Source organism: Ictalurus furcatus, chromosome 26 (genome assembly GCF_023375685.1).
Source record: "Ictalurus furcatus strain D&B chromosome 26, Billie_1.0, whole genome shotgun sequence".
NCBI classification, from domain to species: Eukaryota; Metazoa; Chordata; class Actinopteri; order Siluriformes; family Ictaluridae; genus Ictalurus; species Ictalurus furcatus.
Genome location: NC_071280.1, coordinates 7,569,931 through 7,594,862, shown reverse-complemented (window position 1 = coordinate 7,594,862; position 24,932 = coordinate 7,569,931). Strand labels below are relative to the sequence as shown.

General features: G+C 41.3%; 2 protein-coding genes across 4 annotated transcripts; both read right to left on the bottom strand.

Annotated features, from left to right (window-relative positions):
* Window positions 1-1,641: 1,641 nt before the first annotated feature.
* Window positions 1,642-11,548, bottom strand: adprhl1 (ADP-ribosylhydrolase like 1). The gene is made up of 7 exons (XM_053615008.1): window positions 10,800-11,548; window positions 9,091-9,255; window positions 8,851-8,976; window positions 7,269-7,409; window positions 6,346-6,473; window positions 4,107-4,239; window positions 1,642-2,247 (listed from the first exon to the last, which is right to left on the bottom strand). The coding sequence occupies exons 1-7, from the start codon at window positions 11,011-11,013 to the stop codon at window positions 2,039-2,041; spliced, it is 1,116 nt and encodes a 371-aa protein (XP_053470983.1). The 5' UTR covers window positions 11,014-11,548; the 3' UTR covers window positions 1,642-2,038.
* Window positions 11,549-14,684: 3,136 nt separating this feature from the next.
* Window positions 14,685-24,614, bottom strand: dcun1d2b (DCN1, defective in cullin neddylation 1, domain containing 2b). 3 transcript variants are annotated; one of them, XM_053615013.1, is made up of 7 exons: window positions 24,561-24,614; window positions 21,052-21,268; window positions 18,262-18,430; window positions 18,046-18,176; window positions 16,271-16,353; window positions 15,875-15,971; window positions 14,685-14,934 (listed from the first exon to the last, which is right to left on the bottom strand). In XM_053615013.1, exons 2-7 carry the CDS (start codon window positions 21,224-21,226, stop codon window positions 14,855-14,857), a joined length of 735 nt encoding a protein of 244 aa, XP_053470988.1. In that variant the 5' UTR covers window positions 21,227-21,268; window positions 24,561-24,614; the 3' UTR covers window positions 14,685-14,854. The 3 variants fall into 3 exon arrangements, with proteins under 3 accessions (XP_053470988.1, XP_053470986.1, XP_053470987.1); XM_053615011.1 differs by lacking the exon at window positions 24,561-24,614 and adding an exon at window positions 23,693-24,294; XM_053615012.1 differs by lacking the exon at window positions 24,561-24,614 and adding an exon at window positions 23,732-24,294.
* Window positions 24,615-24,932: the final 318 nt, after the last annotated feature.

Here is a 24,932-nt window from a genome sequence, read left to right as displayed (position 1 = left end):
TTGTGGGTTCTCCATCACTAGAAGTACATATTCAGGCTCAGATTGGGAGTCCACCAACAAATCAAGGAAGGAAATCATCTTGACTCTTCTACATCTCACTGTCTGCTGAGTCAGAGGTAAACAGAGACTGCTTGCTAGTTTTGTTCAGCTTTGAGTAAGCCGCACAAGGAACCTCTTTCTATTGCCAAAGGACTTCGCAGTTCCTTAGGACTACTGCCGCTGTGTATCTTTGAACTGGTATATTTAACCATCACCGGCATCTCTTGCTTGTGAAAGATCAATAAATCTTGAGCTTTCTTTGGTTTAGTCACTTTCTTCATCCCCATCGGGTTAGACTCATCTGTACAGTCTTGCTATTTATACTCAATTAAATCGCTTCTTTTTTTTACAGGTTTGACAGATCCTCAAGCCTCTTCATCATATCAGACAAAATAGGACCCGAGTTAACCTGTCTGAACAAGTCTCTAGTCTCAAACTCCTTCTTATTCTGCTCAACAGCTGCAAATTTGGCAATCATGTCTCGCACCCTGAACCTCCCTCCCTCAAATTCTTGCCTTGTATCACTAATGGGTTTGTCCACTTCCTTGATTCTGTGGACTGTTTTTTAAATTCAAAGTGCCAACTTCCCTTCTATGGGTTAAGGCTGACCTGGGGTTGGGGGTTCGATTCCCGCTGTGGCCCTGTGTGTGCGCATGTTTGCATGTTCTCCCCGTGCTGCAGGGGTTTCCTCCGGGTACTCCGGTTTCTTCCCCCAGTCCAAAGACATGCATTTTAGCCTTATTGGCATGTCCAAAGTGTATGAATGGGTGTGTGTGTAATTGTGTGCCCTGCGATGGATTGGCACTCTATCCAGGGTGTACCCCGCCTTGTGCCCGTTGCTCCCTGGGATAGGCTCCAGGTTTCCCCATGACCCTGAAAAGGATAAGTGCTATAGAAGGTATAGAAGATGGATGGATGGGAAGTGGTTGGTAGGTTGATGAACTGCTGCTTTCTTGGTATTCCTAATCATGGCATTATTTTTACTGGCCTCTTCTGGGTATCTAGACCCTGCCTTGGCATCTCCTGGGTTATATACTGCTGTAAAGTGTCCAGAATCTCTCGGATCACTTTTGAACGTTCCAAGACTGGCTGTTTAAGTGTCCTGCCATTTATTGCTATGTTGGTCTTTGGTACAGTGACTCCTTGAGGCATTTCCTGTTCTGCTCTACATGAAATAAGAGTCCTTCTCAGAGGAGAGTCCTTCTCATCCTACTCAGAGATCCTCAATAGAGTATCTGTAATAGTCTTCTTTGTACAGAGGCCTTCACATAGCAAAAGCAAGGCAGGAATGGGGATTTGGTTATTCTCTAAGAATCAAAGCCTCTGTTTTAAAGCTGCTTTGTGCATTCGAGATAAATAAGGGATAGGTTTATAGCAGGGACATAATGGGGCTAGAGGAGATTTAGATGATTTTTAGAGAATTTTTAGGTTTCACATCATCATTTTTGATGTTCAATTATTGCCCATAAGGACCTTAGTCTTCTCCGGGAAATCTTCAGAGATTGGTGGAATACAAATGATTTAAAAGCATTACATTGCACAAATGCCCAAGAACATTACATCATATCATGTAGTGTAAAAGGTCAGAAGTTTAAACAAGTACTAGAATACAATTTGTATAGTTTAATGCTACTGCAATTAGGAATATGTTTTTGTTTTTTTTAAATCAAATTCTTACAAATTCAGGTCTGTTTAAGGTCTTTTAATTTACATAATATACAAGCACCAGAACATGCACACATGCAGTACTTTTTACTATAATTTGATCAATGATCATGAATTGGCAAAGCTCCTGGCCAAACTACATAAAAGTTACTTGGGGCAAATAATCATAAGGGTTTTCTTTTGCAAGTTACACATCATTTGTCATTAAAACTGCAATAATATAGACCAATTAATTTGCATATATTCTTAGTAGAAAGAGCAATCCTTCTGGTGGTGGTGTCAGAGAGAATAAACTGCTGAGAACAGGTACAGGAGGGGAGTGTAGCTGTGCTGCTTAGGAACCGTGTGAACTCCCTGCGTGAACAAGGAGCTGAGGAGCAGAGTGTTTCTTCTCTGTAGCTGCCATTTGGTACAGTTTGGCTCCAAGCTCTTCTAGTTTCTCCCTCTTGTCCAGGTCTTGGTAGAGTCCTGAAGGCACTTGGTTCAGTCCATAAAGTAGCCCGTAGAGACAGCCAGCAATCAGACCTGTAGCACTGCTCTCCCCTAGAACAGTGCAATCATTAATGTTAGTGTTAAGATGTCTATACTTCTATACCATCTTTACGTCTACAGCATACGGTGCTGCTTGAAAGTTTGTGAACCCTTTAGAATTTTCTATATTTCTGCATATTTATGACCCAAAACATCTTCAGATTTTCACACAAGTCCTAAAAGAGTACACAATTAAACAAATGAGACAAAAAAAAATGTTATACTTAGTCATTTATTTAGTGAGGAAAATGATCCACTATTACATATCTGTGAGCGGCAAAAGTATGTGAACATCTAGGATTAGTAGTTAAATTTGAAGGTGAAATAAGAGTCAGGTGTTTTCAATCAGTGGGATGACAATCAGGTGTGAGTGAGCGCTGTGTTTTATTTAAAGAACAGGAATCTATCAGAGTCCGATCTTCACAACTCATGTTTGTGGAAGTGTATCATGGCACAAACAAAGGAGATTTCTGAGGACCGCAGAAAAAGAGTTGTTGATGCTCATCAGGCTGGAAAAGTTTACAAAACCATCTCTTAAGAGTTTGGACTCCACCAATGCACAGTCAGACAGATTGTGTAGAAATGGAGGAAATTTAAGACCATTGTTCCCTCCCCAGGAGTGTTTGACCAACAAAGATCACTCTAAGAGCAAGACGTGTAATAGTCCGCGAGGTCACAAAGGAACCCAGGGTAACTTCTAAGCAACTGAAGGCCTCTCTCACATTGGCAAATGTTAATGTTCATGAGTGCACCATCAGGAGAACACTGAACAACAATGGTGTGCATGGCAGGGTTGCAAGGAGAAAGCCACTGCTCTCCAAAAAGAACACTGGTGCTGTCTGCAGTTTGCTAACAATCATGTGGACAAGCCAGAAGGCTGTTGGAAAAAAGTTTTGTGGATGGATGAAACCAAAACAGAATTGTTATTTAAATGAGAAGTGTTATGTTTAGAGAAAGGAAAACACTGCTTTCCAGCATAAGAACCTTATCCTATCTGGGAAACATGGTGGTAGTATCATGGTTTGGGCCTGTTTTGCTGCATCTGGACCAGGACGACTTTCCATCATTGATGGAACAATACATTTTGAATAATACCAGCAAATTGTCAAGAATATCAGGAAAATGTCAGGACATCCGTTCATGAACTGAATCTCAAGAGAAAGTGGATCATGCAGCAAGACAACGGCCCTAATCACACAAGTCGTTCTACCAAAGAATGTTTAAAGAAGAATAAAGTTAATGTTTTGGAATGACCAAGTAAAAGTCCTGACTTTAATCCAATAGAAATGTTGTGGAAGGACCTGAAGCAAGCAGTTCATGTGAGGAAACCCACCAACATCCCAGAGTTGAAGCTGTTCTGTACTGAGGAATGGGCTAAAATTCCTCCAAGCTGATGTGCAGGACTGATCAACAGTTACCAGAAACTTTTAGTTTCTGCACAAGGAGGTCACACCAGATACTGAAAGCAAAGGTTCACATACTTTTGCCACTCACAGATATGTAATAGTGGATCATTTCCCTCAATAAATAAATGAACAAGTATTATATTTTTTGTCTCATTTGTTTAATTGGGTTCTCTTTATCTACTTTTAGGACCTTTGAAAAAATCTGATGTTGTTTTAGGTCATATTTGTGCTGACATGTAGAAAATATGTCTGCAAGCACCACTGTAATGCTGATGGTTTAACTAATTTATTACACAAATCATCTAATAATGTTTACATTGACATAAAAATGATCACAGGATGGAATTTGTGCTGATCTTATATCAGTGTTGTCATTTGGGCCCAAAACAACAAATGTGCATAATTATATTACATACACTTTTTTTTTGTAATTAATTTGGTTTTGGGTTAATATTGACACTTCACCTCCGTGAAACATGGCCCGTTTGCACAGCTCGCCCCAGTCTGAGCCTGCAGCTAGCAGAGCATCATAGGCAATCATGGGTGCGTCGTGGCCCCTATGTCCTCCTCTGCCTTCTGAGCTCCAGCTCTTGTACACCTGAGAGAGAGAGAGCATACTGTAAGTACCGTTACTGACAACTAATGATACGACGACTATTTTTAATGCTGGTGATTTTGCTGACAGTAGATAAGCTACTTGGGTATAAACAAAGATAAAGTCTAATTTATATTGTAGTTGACTGTGTCTATGGGCATCACAGCTACATTAGAAATGTATTTAGTTAGTTCGAATGGTTAGTTAGCTTGTCCATTCATTCATTCATCTTCAGTAAGCGTCACCGTGGATTCGGAGCCTATCCCGGGAACAATGAGCCCCAAGTGGGAATACGCCCTGGATTGACCTAGGGAGAGACTGAAGTTTCATCCACCTGGCATGCAGTACTCTCCATGCAGACTTGGGGAGAACATGCGAAACTCCACACAGACAGTAACCTGAGCTCAGGATCAAACCGAGTCTCTTGGAGCTAAAAGGCAGCAACACTACCTGCTGCACCACCACACCCTAGTTTGTTCTTTATTTTCGTAATCATTCATATTCATCCCCAATCATATTTAGATGTCTTCTTTATTTACTTTAAATAAATCACCTGTGTTTGTTTAATGTTTAAAGTGATACATTGTCATAGACAAACCTACATACTGTACATAGCTGGGTTAGAACATCTACCTTTGTGCTTCCAGAACTGTAATTACTGTGTACAATTACTGATCTCTACTGGTATGTCCAGCTTTTTGTTTGCTAGTGGCTTTGCCCATGGGTGTGTGTGTGTCTATAAAAAGGCTTTTCGTTACCAAGGTGTCACACAAGAAACATCTCATGATGGGTTTTTACCCATCATGAGATGTGTAAAGAGCTCTCCCAAGACCTTTACAACCTTATTGTTGTGAAGCATATTGATGGAATTGGACAGATGTATTTCCAAACTTGTGAATCCTCCAGTAAGCACCATTGGGGCCATTATCCGCAACATCACTCCGTCATCAACCCGGCCACGTGCAGGAGCTCCTTGCAAGATTTCTGACCAGGGAGTCAAAAGAATAGTCAGAGGAGTAGCCCAAAAGCCAAGGACCTCTGGGAAAGCGCTCCAGAAACATTTGGAGGCAGCAGGTGCCATCGTCACAGAGAAAACAATAGTCAGTGCACTCCACAGCTCACGCTCACCCCGCAAGACTCCATTACTAAAGAAAAGGCATGTCGCAGCTCATTTAAAGTTTGCTACAACTCATGTGGACAAGCCTATGAAATACTGGGAGAGTGTAGTCTGGTCAGACGAGAGCAAAATTGAACTTTTTGGCTGTCATACTACACACCATGTTTGGAGAAGAAATGGCACTGCACATCACCCTAAAAACACTATACCAACAGTGAAGTGTGGAGGTGAAGCATCATGGTGTGGGGCTGTTTTTCATCACATGGTACTGGCAGACTTCATATAATTGAAGGAACGATGAATGGAGCCATTTACCGGGAGGTTCGTGAGAAGAATCTGCTGCCATCCACCAGGATGATGAAGATGAGACGTGGGTGGAGCTTCCAGCAGGACAACAATGCAAAGCATACAGCAAAGGAAACTCTCAATTGGTTTCAGAGAAAAAAAATCATGGTGTCAGAATGGCCCAGTCAATCACCTGACTCGAATCAAACTGAACAAGATTTAAAGACAATACGTTTAGAAGGAAGAGTCTTGAAGCTGTCATTACAAACAAAGACTTCTCCATTAAGTATTAAATAAGTTTAAGTTAATGTGTTCAATACTTCTTTCCTGTCATTCTGCTTTATTACACATAACTTCATTTATGGACTTTAATGTTGTGAATTCTTTATTTTTCCAGATTTCTTGAGTTAATACTGATGTCTGGTGAAAATTTCATGTGCATAACCTCATTGGAAATATATTTACTGACAAAAATGTTGCCGTGTTCAATACTTATTTCCCCCCACTGTGTATTATATTTATTACATTAAACTGGATAGATAGGGACAGGACAAAATCTCAAAGACCAACCTAACCCATTCCACTCCACCCATTTGTCCCTACCAACTTCTAGTCCAAACCTATGCATGTAGATTCTACAATAAATGTTGGATAACAACATAAAATTTAAGTAAATTACGATGCAATTAAAAATATTTCGTTCTAACCTTATCTGTCTCATCTGCGTCATATGAATGAGGAAAAAGAGGCTTGTTCTGTCCCTCCTCCTCAATCCCTCTCTCCTGCAAATAGAACTGCCACTTGGCTTCAAAGTAAAACCATTTCTCCTGGTATTCTGTAAACAGAAATGATTCACAGAGTGAGCAGGGTTTAGGAAAGTTGCTCTGATTCTATTACATGCTTAAACCTGGAAGCATTAAGGTAACCTTAAGGATTACACACTGTCGATAAAATACCAAGTCAAGTCCGATTACCCTGCAGTCCTTTCCGCAGACCTCTAATGTTCATACACTCCTACACAAGCCACTTTAATAGGAACACCTGTATCCCTGTTCATTCACGCAGTTCTCCAATCAGCCAATCATGTGGCAGCACCTGCACAAAATCATGCAGATACACGTTAAGAGATTCAGTCAACGTTCACATCAAACATCAGAAAGGGGGGAGATGTACTGTAATCTCAGTAACTTTGACTGGAGCATGGTTGAGGCTGGATTGAGTATTTCAGAAAGTGCTGATCTCTTGGGATTTTCATGCACCACAATCTACGGAGTTGATGCGAAAACGAAGAAATGTCCAACGAGCGGCAGATCCGCAGGTGGAATGCCTCGTCAGGTCAGAGGACAATGTCGACACTGATTCAAGCTCAAACTCAAATAAGTTCTCTTTACAACTGTGTTGAGAAGAAAAGCATCTCAGAACACACGACACGCCGAACCTCGAGGCAGATTGGCTACAATAGCAGACCACATCGTGTACAGGCGTTCCTATTAAGGTGGCCAGGTGTTCTGAAAGACTTCTTGACAAAAAGTATGCACATCCATACATAATGAGCCACCTAACTTAAAGTTCATACATTGTGTGTCATTTTATTACATGCATTGTCACACATTGTTCTTAGGTTCCTAACCTGCCATGTGGCGTATAGTCTTCCTGCAGTAATCTTCAGCCTTGGGTATCACCTTCATGAGATCACGGCCCCAGCTCACCACCGGCTTGCCTTGGACTGCATACGAGGCAAACAGGGCAGTACAAAGAGATCCCAAAAAGCCTGCACACGAAACAAGAGTCTTAGCATCCATGCCAGTCCTGTTCTAACTAGCCCTCATTAATGACTCTCTAAGTGTATATCACCTACTTTCTGATATTTCCCTCTGATTTTCATTTGATGTTTTATTCACATGAATTTGTGTCATTGTAGTAATAGAAGAATGGTATTCAGAATTTCAATGGTAGCAAATAGTTTAATAAAATCCCAACATGACACTAAAACACCCAGTCATTAATGACTGTACATTAATGATCACATTGCTGCCTGTATAGTTAGTTAGTTAGTTACGGTTACATTTATATAGCGCTTTTCTAGACACTCAAAGAGCTTTACATAGTATTGGGGGGGATCTCCTCAACCACCATTAGTGTGTAGCATCCACCTGGATGATGTGACGGCAGCCATAGTGCGACAGAACACCCACCATACACCAGCGTTAGTGGAGAGGAGAGAGTGATGTAGCTGATAAAGAAGGGCCAATGGGGGAATTTCGCCAGGACACCAGGGTTATACCCCTACTCTTTTACTACAAGTGTACTGGGATTTTTAATGACCACAGAGAGTCAGGGCCTCGGGTTAACATTTTTTATTTTTTTTGAGTTTCCCAAAAAATTGCTTCGAACAACACCGATATTTAATGTACATCAACAGGACATCTATCCATCCATCTATTTTCTGTACCGCTTATTCTACACAGGGTCGCGGGGAGCCTGGAGCCTATCCCAAGGAACTCGAGGCAGGGGAAAACCCAACGCAGGGCACAGTATCACACACATTCACACACTATGGCACGGAATTTGGAAATGCCAATCAGCCTACAATACATGTCTTTGGACTGGAGGAGGAAACTGGAGAACCCGGAGGAAACCCCAAAGCACGGGGAGAACATGCAAGCTCCGCACACACAGGGAAGAAGCGGGATTCGACCCCCCGACCCCAGAGGCCAACATGCTCTTAGCCACCGTGGCCCCCACGGGACTTCTACACTCTTCTAAATCAAAAATCACATGTAGAGAACCAGGTTTTTAAAAATAAAATCTAAAAGCAGTGACCTGGAGCAGACCTTGCTTAGTAATAAACAGAACATAAGAGGTAAGATGCCATTTTGCAACATTCTTGAAGGTTGTGACGTTTTCATCACAATCCAGAAAATGTTAATAAAAAATCTTTAAATCTCTGGTCTGTGTTGCATCCCACCAATCAGGAAGCATCTAGCCTTGCCTGTCAATCACACTTCTGGTGTATTCAGAAAGCTCTCCATCTTGCTCTGGCATTGAGGCATTCTAACCTAGGCAGCTTGTATGCATGTGTTTTGGGGGCGTGGCTTTAAAGGGAACACTGAAGACCTTCGATAATGAATGACTGGACCATACCATTGGAAGTTGTTTTCTTTGCTATTGAGGATTCTATGACTTGCTGTGGCATGAGGACCACGTGATACCTATGGGGTGGTTGTGGGTCATCCGGCCTATTTCGATGCTCACTTCCACCAGGTTTTCAAGTCTTTCAGACTGCCAGTAGCGCATGCCCACACACATAGCCTTCGTGGCGGCTCCAAAGCCAGAACCTGTCAGCATTGGTAAATACACATATTGTCACGTCAGATGATAATAATAAATACACACCGAGTAATTAGCAGATCCGGTACAGGACTGGATCACTGCTATGGATGAAGGAGTACCTTTTTCATTAAACGGCGTGTGCCAGGCCAGCAGGAAGTTGTTGGGTTTGAGGTGGGCACAAGATTCTACTGTGCTGGGGTCAGGAGTTCGGCCTTGAAGGGACACCATGGCTGCCACAAAGAGCCGCACAACCTCTCTGTACAAGTCTTCCAGACACCAGAAATCTCGGCAAAACAACACGATGCAGCATAGTCGGTTATACAGTTTGTGACATTTTCCCCACTTTTTGCTAAATGATGTCACACATCAGAACAGTGAACATCTCTGTATGTGGTATGATCATGCTTGGCATTCCAGGCAACTGACCAGCAGTGTGTCAGGCTAAATTTAACTGTGTGTATGAGACAGTTGGGTAGGGATACTTTCCGGACATTAGTGGGGCTCAACAGTAGCCACACACCCTCTATTCCATCTGTCCACATCCCTAAAACAGAGCTCATATTTAACTCCAGCAGGCTTAGGGATTCCCTTAGTGGCTGCTGATGTAAACTGCTGTGGATGTGATTATTATTGGGTTCTAATTACATAAGACATTATTAAGGGCTTATTATGTAGGTAACCTCCTGCCCTTAACCATACTCGGTGCAAAGAAGAGTACGGTTTGACTGTGAGTTTGAGCCTACTGATTTTTCTCAGTAGTACTGAAATTTGAATAAACAGGGACCTAATCGCAGAGTTTGTCCTCTTTCCTGTTAGATAAACCACAGCACACTTGGAATGACCCACTGACGATACTAGTCCAGTGGCCAGTGAGTATCACGTTTAAGTTCTATTCTCAGCTCGGTGGCCGAAGACAACCGGAGTTTAGGCGTCGTATGATTACAGGTCGATGGATTCAGACTTGAGGGTTTTAAGGTATTAAAGATGGCAGGGTTATCTTTAACTTAAGTTACGCATTGCTGCATACAGATGTACAGATGAAACAAGAGGACAAATTCAAATTCCATTCTCGTATTGGTAAGAGGGTGATAACAGGGAGCAGGGTGTGTGAATATCATCAACTGTTTATGAGATCAAATGTCTGCCCGAGTCAGGATAACGATGGGTTATGTGACGTGGAAAGACTACGCTGAGACTTGCTATATGTGGGAAATCTAGAGAAACAATCCCAGACTCTATCGATGATCTCCAACAAACCATACACATTTACTATTAAGCAACTTATTTCCTTCTTCCGAAACTAAAATCAAGCGGTTTCCCTAATCCTAATCCTAAGAAAGGGTCAGCACGTGAATTTTCTCATTTAAAAGTGATGAAATATCAAGGCCAGATTTAAAATGCATTAGTATGAACATGAAACGAAATCCTCAAACCACATCACTGTAGCTCCTGTTGAAAAGACTACGAACAATACATTCTCCATCGGGAAACCTTTATTGTTAAAAGCAATGGCAATACAGAATCTAAAGTCAGATTAAACCTGTCAAGTGTTGTAAGTGTGAAATGTAACAGCCGGCAGATCTAGGTAAATCATTCCGTCTGAACATAAAGGTTAGTATTCCTCGTCTATAACGTTTTAACCCTGAATTTTGAATCCTGGCTTATTATTGAGCTATTCATCATAAAACATGTTACTTAGTAACTACTACACAAGTCCAGTGAAACTATTAGTAAAAAAAGATACGTAGTTATGAGATATGTTCCTTACATATACCCTGAAAATCAAGTTTTCTTTCTACTATCAATTTGACCTTTCTAGCATCCTTACCTGTAACAAGAGCCTCCGCTGTGGTCATGTGCATCAGAGCTCCATCACTCAAAGGCCAGTTTTCTGGATCCAGTTTAAGGGCTGCCAGTCCCCCAAGAGCCGAGAGCTCTTTCTGTATCTGAGACCCCGATGTGCAGCCTTCCCAGCGGCCTTTGCGGTATCCCAGGGAATCTCCTACCGCACCCAGGAGCATTGCAGCCTGGAATTTCTCCATCAGACACTTTTATTCAAACCCAAACCATCTACAAAAAATATCTTCAGGCCCAAGTAGTAGCTGGTGTTCTTGGCTAGATGTTTGACGGGGCCCTACAGGAGACGTTTCCGTGCCTTATCTCATTGGTTTAGTAATGTTTCAGATTGGGCTTCACTACCTCAGTGTCCAAAAGCTCTACAGAGAACAGCTTGACCAAAAACCAGCAAATACCCTCTCCTCTGTCCCCTCCCAGTCACTCTTCCTTATCACCAGGGCCATATTCATCTCTCTCTCTCTCTCACACACACACACACACACACACACACACACACACACAGCAGGCTCTTATCACCAAGCCTTCTTTGTGTTGCTGTGATCAGGTGTCTCCTAAAAAGGCAATCCCCGTGGCACCATAGCGAGAGTCCAGAATCCAGCAGCTGGTCCAGGATCAGAGATAAATCCCCTCCCAAAGCCAGATAAGAATGGAGTCTTAGTAAAGAGACACAAAAGGCATCATACTACATACAGTGCCTTAAATATGTACGCAAATATGTACCGAAACCCCCCCCCCGCCCCCCCTTTCAACTTTTCCACATTTTGCAGCCTGGAACTGAAATTCAAATTGAAAACAGCCCATAATATCGGGGAAAAATCAATATAGTTTGCACGATTATTTACAAAGTTGTGTTTATGTAAATATTCCCCCCCATTGAGCCAACGATTAAATTCAATTTCACCTCCCAACAGGACAGTTACCCTAAGCGCATTGAAAAAGCAACACTGGATTGATTCAAAACGAACAACCTGAATGTGTTAGAACGGCCGAGTGCCAGTCGAGACATCAATCTGACAGAGCTTGAGCAATTTTGGCAAAAAGAATGACCAAAAATATCTGGATCCGAATGTGCTAAGCTAATTCCCAATTCCAAAAAGACTTCATTACAGCCACCTTTGCTGTTGTACCAAGTTCTACCAAGTAATGAATAGAAATAAAAACTTATGCAACCAACAAATGTCTACTTTTTTTTTTTTGCTTGTGTCACGGTAAAAAACTATTTTACAGCTATAAATGTCAGAATTTTTTGCCCCATTCTGCCAATCCCCACCCACCTCCCCAATCATATGACCGCCACCAACCAGCGATGGTGTATACCATCATAGGCGATATAAACACGTGAATCCATCCCAGTGCATCTTTTCGATCTGGTCACAGGCCAACGAAACCTACTCAGAGGAAAGCACTATCTGCCCTCTTCCACATACACAAGCTCATTAACGCTGGCCAATCATGGGTGTCTATCATCACGATTCGAACTCGCTTTTTTGTTGCGCCACTTGAGAGCCCTTGTTAGACATATTTTGTAAATCAGAAGGTAAAAATACACAATAAAGTCCGTTACAATGGAAAACCCAGCACAAAAAGTGGAAAAAAATGAAAGAAGGGTGAATACTCATGCAAGGCAGGGTACGTAACCGGAAACGAGCGTGACGCAATGCTACATTTACCTTCATGTGGGCATATCAGTTCCCCCAGGATTTCACAACTGTAGAAATCAAGCGGAATCCGCAATATTCGGAGGGGCTTGCGACTTTTCAAAATTACCGCCGATTTTCCACAGATTTGGGCCGAGACTAGTCGTGTGACGTGATCGCAACGAGTATTCATCCGAAGCCCTCTTCGATTCACGTGCGCAGAACATGAGTACAGCTAAACGATCTCATTCAGCAACAAACATCACTGCGAAAGAGCGTGCAGAACAGGTTTGTGCTATTGCAATTTCACCAATTTAAGTAGTTTTCCGAAAGAAAAAAAAAAGGGGGGGGGGAAAAAAAGCGCACAAGTTGCATTGGAAGTTGCATTTTTGAAAAAATGGCGCAGCAAAAAAAAGCAAAAAAAAAACCCTCCATGAACTCCTGTATGGACTGGCATACAACCGATACAATCTGAGATCGTTGAATTTATTACTGGTTCTCATGAAGAAAATCAGAGCAACCGACCATGAAAATCCAAACTGAACACCAGGATATAAACGGAGAACATTACTAAAAATAAAAATTAGTCATACTTTTGGTCATTTTTGTTAAAAACATGCTTTATTTAACACCCTCTTTCCTCCACAGTCAAACAAACGGGTTTGGATTCGACGATGGAGATTTGCCATTTGTTTTTTTTTGTTTTTTTTCCTTAAATAAACTTTATTTACATATGCGATAATACTGATTTGACGAGCTGAACTCGACTACCTGGGACTCGACGCTCGGAAACACTCTGCACAGCGTACCACATGAGGAGAATGCTGCCTTCCTCGTGATGGAAATAAACGTGACATCAAAATGGACGTCTGTTGTGACGAACAAATGAGGCAAACCAGAACACCATAGCACCTTGTCCATAACTCTGGAAGAAATCTAACCTAAAACAAAGAAAATCTAAAAGGAACAAATCAGAAACGTATACGCTTTAGTGTGCGCACAAAACCATGTCACGTTATTAACGGAAAATCTCACTCTCACTCTAGGTTAGTGTTTTTAACTCTTTAAGTCTAAAGGAATCGATTTCTAAATGATCACATTTTCTGCATTTCGATGTTACGCAGTTCGAAAGGTGCGTCTTCCGAATAAAAGAATTACAACGGTTGTTTCAAACAAAAACACATTCAAATGAAACGGAAACAAAAATTTAAAAACCAACTTAAAACCCAATCTTAGATCTGGAAACAGCACGATCATTTTAAATTCATTCAGATACTCTCTTGCCACATTTATAAAGTGTATGCAGCAATATTTCGGTACGTTTTCCACAACACGTCTGTAGATATGTAACAGTATGAAGTCTGCTGGTGTTCTGAGCATCACCGCATGTTTTCTCACTTCATGATCGTGAATGTTGGACCTTCTCACGGCTTTGCGAGTTCATCACGACAACATGGACTTTAGAACGATTAGAAATCTTCTAAAGTTGTATAAACGTGATTGTAACAGTGCTCGATAAAACAGCAGGACCTGTATGTGGCGTTGCTTAATGAAAATGGATCCTGTGTGTGTGTCCCCCCCCCCCCAACCACCCCCCCGCGTTTAAAACATAGCAGCTACAAATAACACAGCCATCATCCACATCATCATCATCATCCTCATCGTCCCGTTTCAGATGCTACTGCAAGCGATGGCTTCAATGTGCAGACTGGATGGTGGATGTAAAAGGCTCATGTTTCGAATTTTCTGAACGTCTTTCCATCAGCTGCTGTTATGGGAATATTCTGAAGAGGGATAGTGATGATAACATCGTAAAATAAAATAAAGAGGCAGCCAAACACACACCTTCACAAGGTGTCCAAAAATAAATCCATCCTCCTGCATCGTTTCCATCTTTCTTACAATATATCAGTTTCCAGTAGGGTTCAAAAACTGGTGAATGAAAACAGATGGCACTTCCTCGCTCCTCCACGTCACTCTCGCCCCCTGGTGGTGATGCGCATGATGCACGCCGACTCGTCCCTGGTGCGGTGTGTTCAGCTCCGAATTGTTCTGCACTCGTCTCATGTTTGCTAGCACGGACTCACATATTTAAAGTCTCTTGCATTTTCTTTGTTTTCTATTTAAATAATTCTTTTATATATATATACACACACATTATATATATATATATATATATATATATATATATATATATATATATACACACACACACACACATACATACATATATATATATATATATATACACACATATATATATATATATACACATATATATATAAAATGTCTAAACAGAGAGAGAGAAAGAAAGAGAGAGAGAGAGAGAGAGAGAGAGAGAGAGAGAGAGAGAGAGATGCCACGTCCCTCTCCAAGAGGAAGGTGGTGATTATACATTTTTGCGCTTGCCTGCCGTAACAATTGGCCGAGCAAACTCCACAAAGTCATCTATGAGGACCGGCCACGCCCCTGAAAAGAGAGAGAGAGATCATATAATTCCACATTAACATATCGATTTTAATGCTGTGTAAATGCTACATCTCTTTCATACCTTCTCTTACAAATTGTATTCTTTGGAATATTTCGGGGGGGGGGGGGGGGGGAAGCCCCACATTTACACAATTTACAGCAGACATGTTCAGGTTTTCAATTGCTATGTCAGTACCGGAACTAAGAAAAAACTTAAAACTGCAAGTTTACTAATAAATATATATTATATTATATTGTGTGTATATATATATGGTGCTGGCCTGAATGAGCTATTTCACATAAGATGTTTACATGTGAATTAAATACTGAATTTACATAAATGAACCAGTTCAAAAGTTTACATCCCCTTGATTCTTAATCCTGCGTGTCGTTACCTGGACGATCAGAGACTGTGTTTATGTTTTGTGATAGTTGTTCATGAGTCCCTTGTTTTGTCCTAAGCAGTTAAACTGCCCACTGTTCTTTAGAAAAATCCTCCAGGTCCTGCACATCCTTTGCTTTTCCAGCATCTTCTTGAGATTTGACCCCTTATATGGGGTTTATATCATGTTCAGATCCATCTTTTCACACTGAGGACAACTGAAGACTCGTACACAACTATTACAAAAGGTGCAAACATTCACTGATTCTCAAGAGGGGGGGGGGTTGGGGGTGAAAACTTTGGAACAGGATCATGAGTGCAAATTGTTATTATTTTGTTTAAAAGATCTTTTTTTTTTTTCTCCATATAGTACTAGTACAGCCCTTCAGAAGCTATTTACATGTTTACGTTTCCCAGAAGACAACATTGGACTGCATTACTTGTGTGGGGACAACTGTGGAAGTACCGTACTTGACTGAACTACTCCCTGATAGATGTGCTTTACTTCAATTTGTTTGGCAAACAAGTCTTTCTATGTATATAAATGACCCGTCTCACCTTCCTCATCATAGTTCGACATATCGTCGGCAATCATGTTTCCAAAGTCTAAAAGAAGATTCCATGTGTCTTTTGGGATAGAGCGCTTGTGATGCTCCTTCAAAGAACAGAAAAATATAACAATATTAATAGCAGTCATGTCAGCCAAGTTAAACAGCTTCGGATAATATCTAACCCATCGGTGTTCTTGTATACCTTCTTGTATGGCTGTTTTCCAGAGCATGCGCTATTAAAGATAGTTTGTGTACGGCTTGTATAATCAGCCGCGTTCTTTTGAATATTATTAGTAATACTTGAGCATATATTTTTTGTCACTTTACTAGCATGTAGCTATTGAAACGCTTATAATCTGTTCTGTTTTTAACACTGTTTTTTGAGAACTTCTTGTCTGCTTACCAGCAGGAACGTGTTCCAGAGGTCCAGAAACTTGAAGCGGCCCGTCAGAACCAGGTTCCAGTAGGCCACAGCCATCTCTAAGTCTGAGCAGAAGACAGGATAGGGAGACGAAAGTGACGTGCAAGAGAAAAAGATAAAGAGAGTTTACAGAGAGTGATCAATCAGACAATGGCCTACTGTGAAGTACTAATAAGGACGTGCAGGTCACTGCAAACTGACGAGCTGCACCCTTGCGTCTACGCCAGGAAAAACCAGGAATCCCACATTAGGGAACACCCATCTCTGGAGAAACATTCACGTCAACTGAATTCAATTTTATTCGTATAGCGCTTTTAACAATGGACATTGTCACAAAGCAGCTTTACAGAAATATATAAACTCCAGATATACGTTATAAATGTATCCCTAATGAGCAAGCCAGACGCAAATGGTGGCAAGGAAACAGTTCCCGAGACGATATGAGGAAGCAACCTGGAGAGGAACCAGACGCAAAAGGGACCCTCATCTGGGTGACACCAGTAGTGTGATTATAAATCATTTCACTGATTTAACTGTATATTTTACCAAAACTATTGGAACAGCAAGGCCAACAATTCAGTTGTTTTTGCTGTAGACTGATTTGGGTTTGAGATCAAGAGATGAATATGAGAAGAAAGTTTAGAATTTCCACCGTTATTTCCTGGTATTTATATGTAGATGTGTTAAACAACATAGAACATTTTGTATCAGACAACCCAATTTGTAAGCGAGCGAAAAATATTGGAACATGTGACTGACGGGTGTTTCTTGTTACCCAGCTGTGTCCTGTTAGATTGATTGTTTAAACAATCAATAGCTCTGAACATCTACTCTTGGTTTTAGCCTTCAGTTTCACCTGTGAAGACTGCATTTGTTGTTAAAAAGGATAAACCAACATGAAGATCAGAGAGCTGTGTATGGGAGAAAAGCAAGCCACTTCGAAGCTGAGAAAAGAGGGAAAATCAATCATTTTGCATAGCCAATACAATTTTGGAGTGTCCTGAAAAAGAAAAAGAAACCACTGGTGTACTGAACAACTGACACCGGATAGGACGGCCAAGGAAAACAACAACAGCTGATAACAGATGCATTGTGAGAGCTGTGAAGAAAAACCCAAAAACAACAGTGACATCAACGACCTCCACGGGGCAGGGATGAAGGTATCACAATCCACCGTTCGAAGAAGACTTCGGGAGCAGAAATATAGCGGCGATACCACAAGATACAAAACCACTCCTCAGCAGTAAGAATCAGAAAGCCAGATTGGAATTCGGAAAGGCACATAGAGATGAGCCACAAAATTTCTGGGACCATCTACTAAAGTGATGGAAAGGCCAAAGCGTGGAGAAAGAAAGGATCTGCTCATGATCCAGAACACTATGGTTGAAAATGCAAGTTCAATTAATAAACTTCAACATTATTAATTGCTCTTCAGCGTTTTCAACACGGAATCGAAGTAAATATTTGTTCATAAATGAAAACGTAACATGGGTGAGGTTTTTTTTTTTTTTAAACAAATACCTTACTTAACTAGCATCCTTCACGATACTAAAGACATTCTGATGATTTTCGAACTCATTTTTTAATTCAATAATTTACTCTATAATTAGAATGTTATAAACTAAAAATGTACATTTTTCATAACCTGTAATGCATGACTCATGGAGGTGTCAAAGAAGGTTTCAGGCATGAGATATTAAATGGATTCGCACAATATTTTGAAACCGGATTGTACACGTGACGAGTGTGACACTTACCTAAGCCTTTCTGGCCTGGATTCTTGGCAAAATTGAAAGTAAACTGGTAGAAATCCTTAAACTTTCCAGAGTCCTTGAGCTCCTGTTCTAACCTGGGTAAGATGGACTTCAGTTTCTCAGGACTGTCACAGCTATGGAGACACAGCAGCATATGACTGTAAATGTAGGAACGTACATAGCGTTATAATGAGGATAGCGATGTTCTGACAGTCTTACCCCAGCTCTGACATGCCGTCCACGAACTCTTTCCGGCTAAATTCACACTGCGTCGCTGCCCGGAACTTCCAGGCCACCACCAGGATGCTCATGCTGGCCGGATCTAGAGTGAGGTCATCGCAGAACTGCTGGATCCCATCGATGCCGATTTTATTCTCATCCTGAGGGTCTGTGGGAGACATTTCAAAATGTCCATTATTCATTATGAACATCATAGAGACATATACAGGTGCATCTCAAAACTATTGGAGTATCGTGGAAAAGCTCGTTTTTTTCTGTAATTTATTTCAAAAAGTGAAATATTTCAAGTCTTATTTTGTGTTAATCTTGATTACGGCTTACAGCTCGTGGAAATCAAAAATCCAGTATCTCAAAATATTAGAATAAAGAATTTATAATACAGAAATGTCGACCTTCTGAAAAGTATGTTAATTTATGCACTGATACTCGGTCATGGCTTTAATCCTTTTGCATGAATTACTGCATCAGTGCGGCGTGGCATGGAGTCGATCAGCCTGTGGCACTGCTGAGGTGTTCTGGAAGCCCAGGTTGCTTTGATAGCGGCCTTCAGCTCGTCTGTATTGTCGGGTCTGGTGTCTCTCATAGATTTTCTATGGGGTTCGGGTCAGGAGAGTCGGCTGGACAATCAAGCACAGTAATACCACGGTCAGCAAACCAGTTACTAGTAGTTGTGGCACTGTGGGCAGGTTCACAGTGCTGCTGGAAAAGGAAATCAGTATCTCCATAAAGCTCGTCAGCAGATGGAAACATGAAGTGCTCTAAAATCTCCTGGTAGACGCTGCATCGACTCTCGACTTGAGAAAACACAGTGGACCGACACCAGCAGATGACATGGCAACCCAGATCATCACTGACTGTGGAAACTTCACACTGGACTTCAAGCAGCTTGGATTCTGTTCCTCTCCACTCGTCCTCCAGACTCTGGGACCTTGATTTCCAAATGAAATGCAACATTTACTTCCATCTTCCCCGTGATTGTGGTTGTGTGTACTGAACCAGACTGAGAGATTAAAGGCTCAGGAAACCTTTGCAGGTGTTTGGAGTTAATTAGCTGATTAAAGCTCTTCTCAGGTTGATATTTCTGTATTATAAATTCTTTATTCAGTATTGTGAGATACTGGATTTTTGATTTCCATGACCTGTAAGCCGTAATCATGAAGTTTAAAACAAAAAAATCTTGAAATATTTCACTTTATCTGTAGTTAATCTACAACATGTGAAAGCTCCACTTTTTTAATTAAATTATGGGGAAAAAAATTAAGATTTCCAAGATATTCTAATTTTTTGAGATGCACCTGTACACTGCCTGGCCAAAAAAAAAGGTCTCTGTTTTGGTTTTAAACAAGCAAATTCTTAAGAGCCTATGATCGGATCGTTATTGCAGTGATTAATACGTTTCAGCTGACAACAATTCTTTTAACCCTAACTGACGCAGCGTGTCGCTTCTCGTTTCTTAAACAACCATGTCATCAGAAGACGTATCCCGTGGTCATGGAAAAGATGTTACTGTGTTTCAGAAAGGGCAAAGTATTGGCCTGAATCAAGCAAAGAAAACTAAGGAGATTGGTGAAATCCCTGGAATTGGGTTAAGAACTGCACAACGCGTTATTAAAACCTGGAAGGAGAGCGTGAACTGTCCAATCTGAGGAAGAAACGTGGTCGGAAAAAAAAAAAAGAATGTTCAAAATTGAACAATCGTGATCGGAGATCTTTAAAACGCTTGGTGAAGTCACATCGTAACAAAAGAATCGACAGTAGCGCTCACGGCTATGTTTAATAGTGAAAGTAAGAGCATTTCCACACGCACAATGCGACGAGAACGTACAGGATTGGGATTGAACTGCTGTGTGACCTGATCAGTGTGAGGGTAATCAGATAAAAATGATTTCAGTGTGTTAGGGAGCATAAAGATTGGACCGTGGGGCAATGGGAAAAGGTCATGTGGTCCAGGTTTATCCTTCTCCAAAGCAATGGGTGTGTCAGGGTAAGAAGGGAAGCCTACTGTACAAGCCTCTGGAGGCAGTGTTATGATCTGGGGTTGCTTCAGTCGCTCAGGTCGAGGCTCAGCAACATTACACGGCAATAAAACGAACTCCGAGTACCTGAATGAACCGAATGACCAGGTTATCTCCATCACTGGTTTTCTTCTTCCCTGATGGGACAGGATGACAATACCAAGATTCATCAGGCTCAGATTGTGGAAGCATGAGTTATCACTTTCACATTTAAGGTCCTGACCGTAACCCCAGTGAAAGTCTTTGGGACGTGCTGGAGAAGAGGACTTTTACTGAGTGGTTCGACTCGAACGTCCTCAACACGAGATCTCGGCCAAAAACGAACACGACTCTGGATGTAAATAAACGCCGTCATGTTGCACAAAGTTGTCGAAACTATGCCGTGACGACTGCGTGCTGTAATCGAAGCTGGTTCAAAAAGAAATTTCACCGCATGCGACTTTTTTTTGTGTGTGTACATTTCAGTGACATGAGCATTGGCTAATACCTAGGAGTGTATAGGAGTTTATCCTGCATTCACCTCAGGGAGTTACGATAACTGGTTGGAAACTCTTGACTTGACCATGTGTGATGTCATATTATAAACAAACATAACCGAAATAAATAAATAAATAAATAGCAGAGTGCATTTTTATCTACAAACAGATTTTTGATTTCCGAGTTTGAGGTCCAAGCAGAATCTCCGATCCTTTGTCGGCTGTAATTCTGAAGTGAAGACAACAAACTGAGGACCGGACATGATCTCCTGCTTTACCTTTGTACCGGTTATAAAGCTGCTCCAGCTTCTTGCGGTCCACTGTGGTTTTCATGGATTCTTTATAGTAGAGGTCTGGGTTCTGGAAGTAGTTGTCTGTTGCCACTTCTAGTTTCCAGTCATTCTGTGTGAGGCAGTAGACGGCTGTCCTCTCGCCGGCCTGGGTGAAGGACATGAACTGACGGACCTTCTCTTTCTGTGATGACTTCAGCTTATGCTGTGGGACACACACACACACACACACACACAGGACTGATTAGTCACATTTCTACAGTGTAATAAACACCTGAGAGGTAGCCTGGGTGAGGGATTCCCACTGATTCTCCAATGTCGAAATGCTGACTGATGCTTTTATGTCACGTCACATCACGTCAGAAACACTCTAACCACTAATGGAAACATGGGATTTTATAAAAAGATCAGAATTGCCGATTTGGGGACCGACGGATTGATCAGCGTTTTCAAAATCCAGGAAATCCAGTACAAAAATGCAAAGCTTACGTATATACACAGTTGTGCCCAAAAGTTTGCATACCCCTTGTAGAATCTGTTAAATCTTAATACTATTGACAAAATAAGACGGATGATAAAAATACCATTTTATTTAGTTCTGTCCTGAATAAACTATTTCACGTAACAGATGTTTACATATAGTCCACAAGATAATAGCTGAATTTATAAAAAATTACCCCGTTCAAAAGTTTGCACACCCTTGATTATTAACACTGCGTGTCGTTACCTGGATGATCAGAGACTGTGTTTATGTTTTGTGAGAGCTCTTCACGAGTCCCTTGTTCAACCTGAGCAGTTAAACTGTTCTTCAGAAAAATCCTCCAGGTCCTGCACGTTCTTTACTTTTCCAGCATATTCTGCGTATTTTACTCCTTTCCAACAGCGACTATATGATGTTCAGATCCATCTGTTCACACTGAGGACGACTGAGGGACTCGTACACGACTATTACAAAAGGTGCAAACATTCACTGATGCTCAAGAAGGCAACACGGTACATTAAGAGCCAGGGGGGTGTAAACTTTTGAACAGGATGATCGGTGTAATTTGTTAGTATTTTGTTTAAAGATCTTTTTTTTCATTTAGTACTGCCCTTCAGACACTAAATAAGATAGTTACATGTCTCCCAGAAGAAAAAAAATACTAACACCTAAGCATATTAAGATTTAGCAGATTCTGCAAGGGGTATGCAAACTTTTGGGCACAACTGTGTGTTGTGTATTTTTTCCTATATTTGTGGTGCAATTTGCAGAGTTTTGTGTGTGTTGTTTTTTTTTTAGGAAACCTACTTGGCGAAATTAGAATCGCACAAAATACTTTTGCACGCTCTTTCGCAGTGATGTTTGTTGCTAAATGAGATCTTTCAGCTGTACTCGTGTTCTGTGCACGTGAATCGAAGACGGCTTCGGCTGAATGCACGGCGTTATCACGTCACGTGATGCGTCTCGGCCCAAATTTGCGGTAATTTTTTAAAAGTTCCTCCGCTTGATTGTGCGTTCATTTCTGTGAGCGTCGAAATCCTGGAGGGACCGCTTGTTTCCCTCACGTGCATGAACTGAGTAACGCGAGGACATCAGGAAATCATGTCCGATTCAAAGTGACGTCAGTTAAGTGAGATTTTATTCCGGAGGCTTCTGCGTAAGAGAAATCTGCGTACTCGTACTACACTATGCGAACGCCGGACTGGACTCGGTATCGGATCAGACCTTATCGGATCAGGTTTGACAGCCCTTAGACACACGACTTTGACTTGCACACGTGAACAAAGGAAACACACGACGTGTGAGTTTGTTTCCAGTGTGCCTGTGATGTTTCACATAACTCGGCAGCAGCAGAGAGTCGCCTCTCGACTCGGATCGGATCGGATCAGACAGACCTCTGGATGATCGGAATGAGAAGTGGTACTTTTAACTACAAGCTCAGAAGCAGAGCATAAACAGAAGAATGAGTATAAACGATGTAAAAAAATATATATATGCACTGTTAGTTAGACAGGCGTGTTCTTTTGATGACGATTAGATCTGAAAAGGTGTCATTCATCATCATTGTCGTCATCATTATTATTATTATTATACACTGACACAGAACCTGTGTCCAAAAAGACAGGATCGACCAATAAACACACGTTAGTGTTGTGATGCTTGAGGTGTCTGAATGCTAAGGATAAATGTGATGTCAGATTAGATCAGATCAGATCAGATCAGACAGGACATAACCAGCAGTGGTGAAGGTTGCTGATCTGGAGAAATTCTCTCGGTTCGGTCCGGTCCGGTCCACTGACCCGCCCAGTTTCACTATCTTTCGCTCTCTCTCTCTCTCTCACACACACACACACACACACACACACACACACACACACACCACTCTGCATAGGCGTCACACTCAGAAGGGAGGAACAAGTGCATGCTGTCAGAGCTCAGTATACCAACAAACTGACCTTCCACTTCTCTTCTCATCCATCACTCCACACACACACACACACACACACACACACACACACACATTTGGCCAATACGACACGGTCGGAGGACAACTCCCTTAAAACACAAAACCCTCCTCTCTGCCAGGCGTGTGGAATAATATCCCTACACCTCTCTTTTTCTCGCTCTGGATAGAAAGTTTGTGTTTACCGGTATTTTTTGTTTTCCTCTTCTCTCCATCTTACCTACCATTTTTATCTCCCCGCTGTTTGACCAACTTGATAGGCACCAGCCCGCAGTGCGCATGCGCGGGACTCTGCCGGGCCTGCGCTCACAGAACGACGCGATGACGTCAGGAGTGGGATTCTTGCGAGTTGTATTTTATTTATTTTTTTATTATTATTTATTTATTGTAGTCGGTTGTGAATTAAAATCTTCCCAAATTCATAATTTCACGCTTAATAATATTTTACGACTAATCTTTAAACGAGTATACAAAGTAAAATCATTTATTTATTTATTTACGTTAAACAAAAGGTTGAAGAATCACGGCTAAAATAAATAGTATTAATAATATAAGGCAAAATAATATTAATAAATAATTAATAACTAAATAATAACTGATGCCGTGTAGGTAACAAACGCTCGTTGAAACCTACATTACCCACAATGCACTTCTGCTTTGTATTCATTCGTTTAGATTTGTTTCGGAAGTGAAAAACATTTCTGTAGAGTAACTAGCTAACTAGCAATTATAGAGCTCACGCACGCGCGCACGCGCATTTTCAACAGGTGACGTCACTCGACAAATTTAGTCCAAAAAAAAAGTTTGAGTAAAGGTAACATCTGTTTTGTTTCTTGAGAAGTCTTGAGGAATGCTAGCGAGCTATCGTTAGCATGAGTCGACTCCTTTAATTAAACTCGCACTTGATTCCCAAACAAACTCCGTAGCGCGTGTTAGTTTAGCGGGACGTTCCCGAGATATTAAAGCTGAAGCCAAAATCGGTCTTGAATCCGAGCCATTTAGCACATTTACACAACCCGGGTTTGTCATTGGGAAGCAGAGATTCTAACCTACCTGTGGGAATGAAAAACATTGACGTGTAGCGACAGCAAGTTAAGCCTCGTCTGCGCTACCTTCACGTGCTCCCACGGTTTCGTGTTTAATAATAATAACAATACTAACAACGTCAAACACACATAAACAAAGTACTCAGAGCGCAGTCTTTTTGATACTGGTATCCGAGTTGTTAATAACTTGTACCAAGTGTGTAAAATGATATATTCAGTTGTAGATTCATTGCGTTTAATAGTTCATTTGTGTAAACACATCACAATGCTGTTTGTAAATCACGTTATAAACCAGTTATAACGTTTGGTTGCATTATGAAGGTTTTTCTTACAATATGAATACACGTTGAAAGGTACTGAAATAGAACGTTGATTGTGA

What these genes read in the sequence shown, in the direction of transcription:
- adprhl1 (XM_053615008.1), bottom strand. Translation starts at nt 11,013, where the DNA reads ATGGAGAAATTCCAGGCTGCAATGCTCCTGGGTGCGGTAGGAGATTCC. An exon ending in CACGCCGTTTAATGAAAAAG is followed by an intron (nt 8,977 to 9,090) that starts GTACTCCTTCAT and finishes CAATGCTGACAG; the next exon opens with GTTCTGGCTTTGGAGCCGCC. An exon ending in ACGGGCCATGTTTCACGGAG is followed by an intron (nt 2,248 to 4,106) that starts GTGAAGTGTCAA and finishes GCACTGTTCTAG; the next exon opens with GGGAGAGCAGTGCTACAGGT.
- dcun1d2b (XM_053615011.1), bottom strand. Translation starts at nt 23,788, where the DNA reads ATGCGCACTGCGGGCTGGTGCCTATCAAGTTGGTCAAACAGCGGGGAG. An exon ending in TCCAGGCCAGAAAGGCTTAG is followed by an intron (nt 16,354 to 18,045) that starts GTAAGTGTCACA and finishes TCTTCTGCTCAG; the next exon opens with ACTTAGAGATGGCTGTGGCC. An exon ending in GTCGAACTATGATGAGGAAG is followed by an intron (nt 14,935 to 15,874) that starts GTGAGACGGGTC and finishes CTCTCTTTTCAG; the next exon opens with GGGCGTGGCCGGTCCTCATA.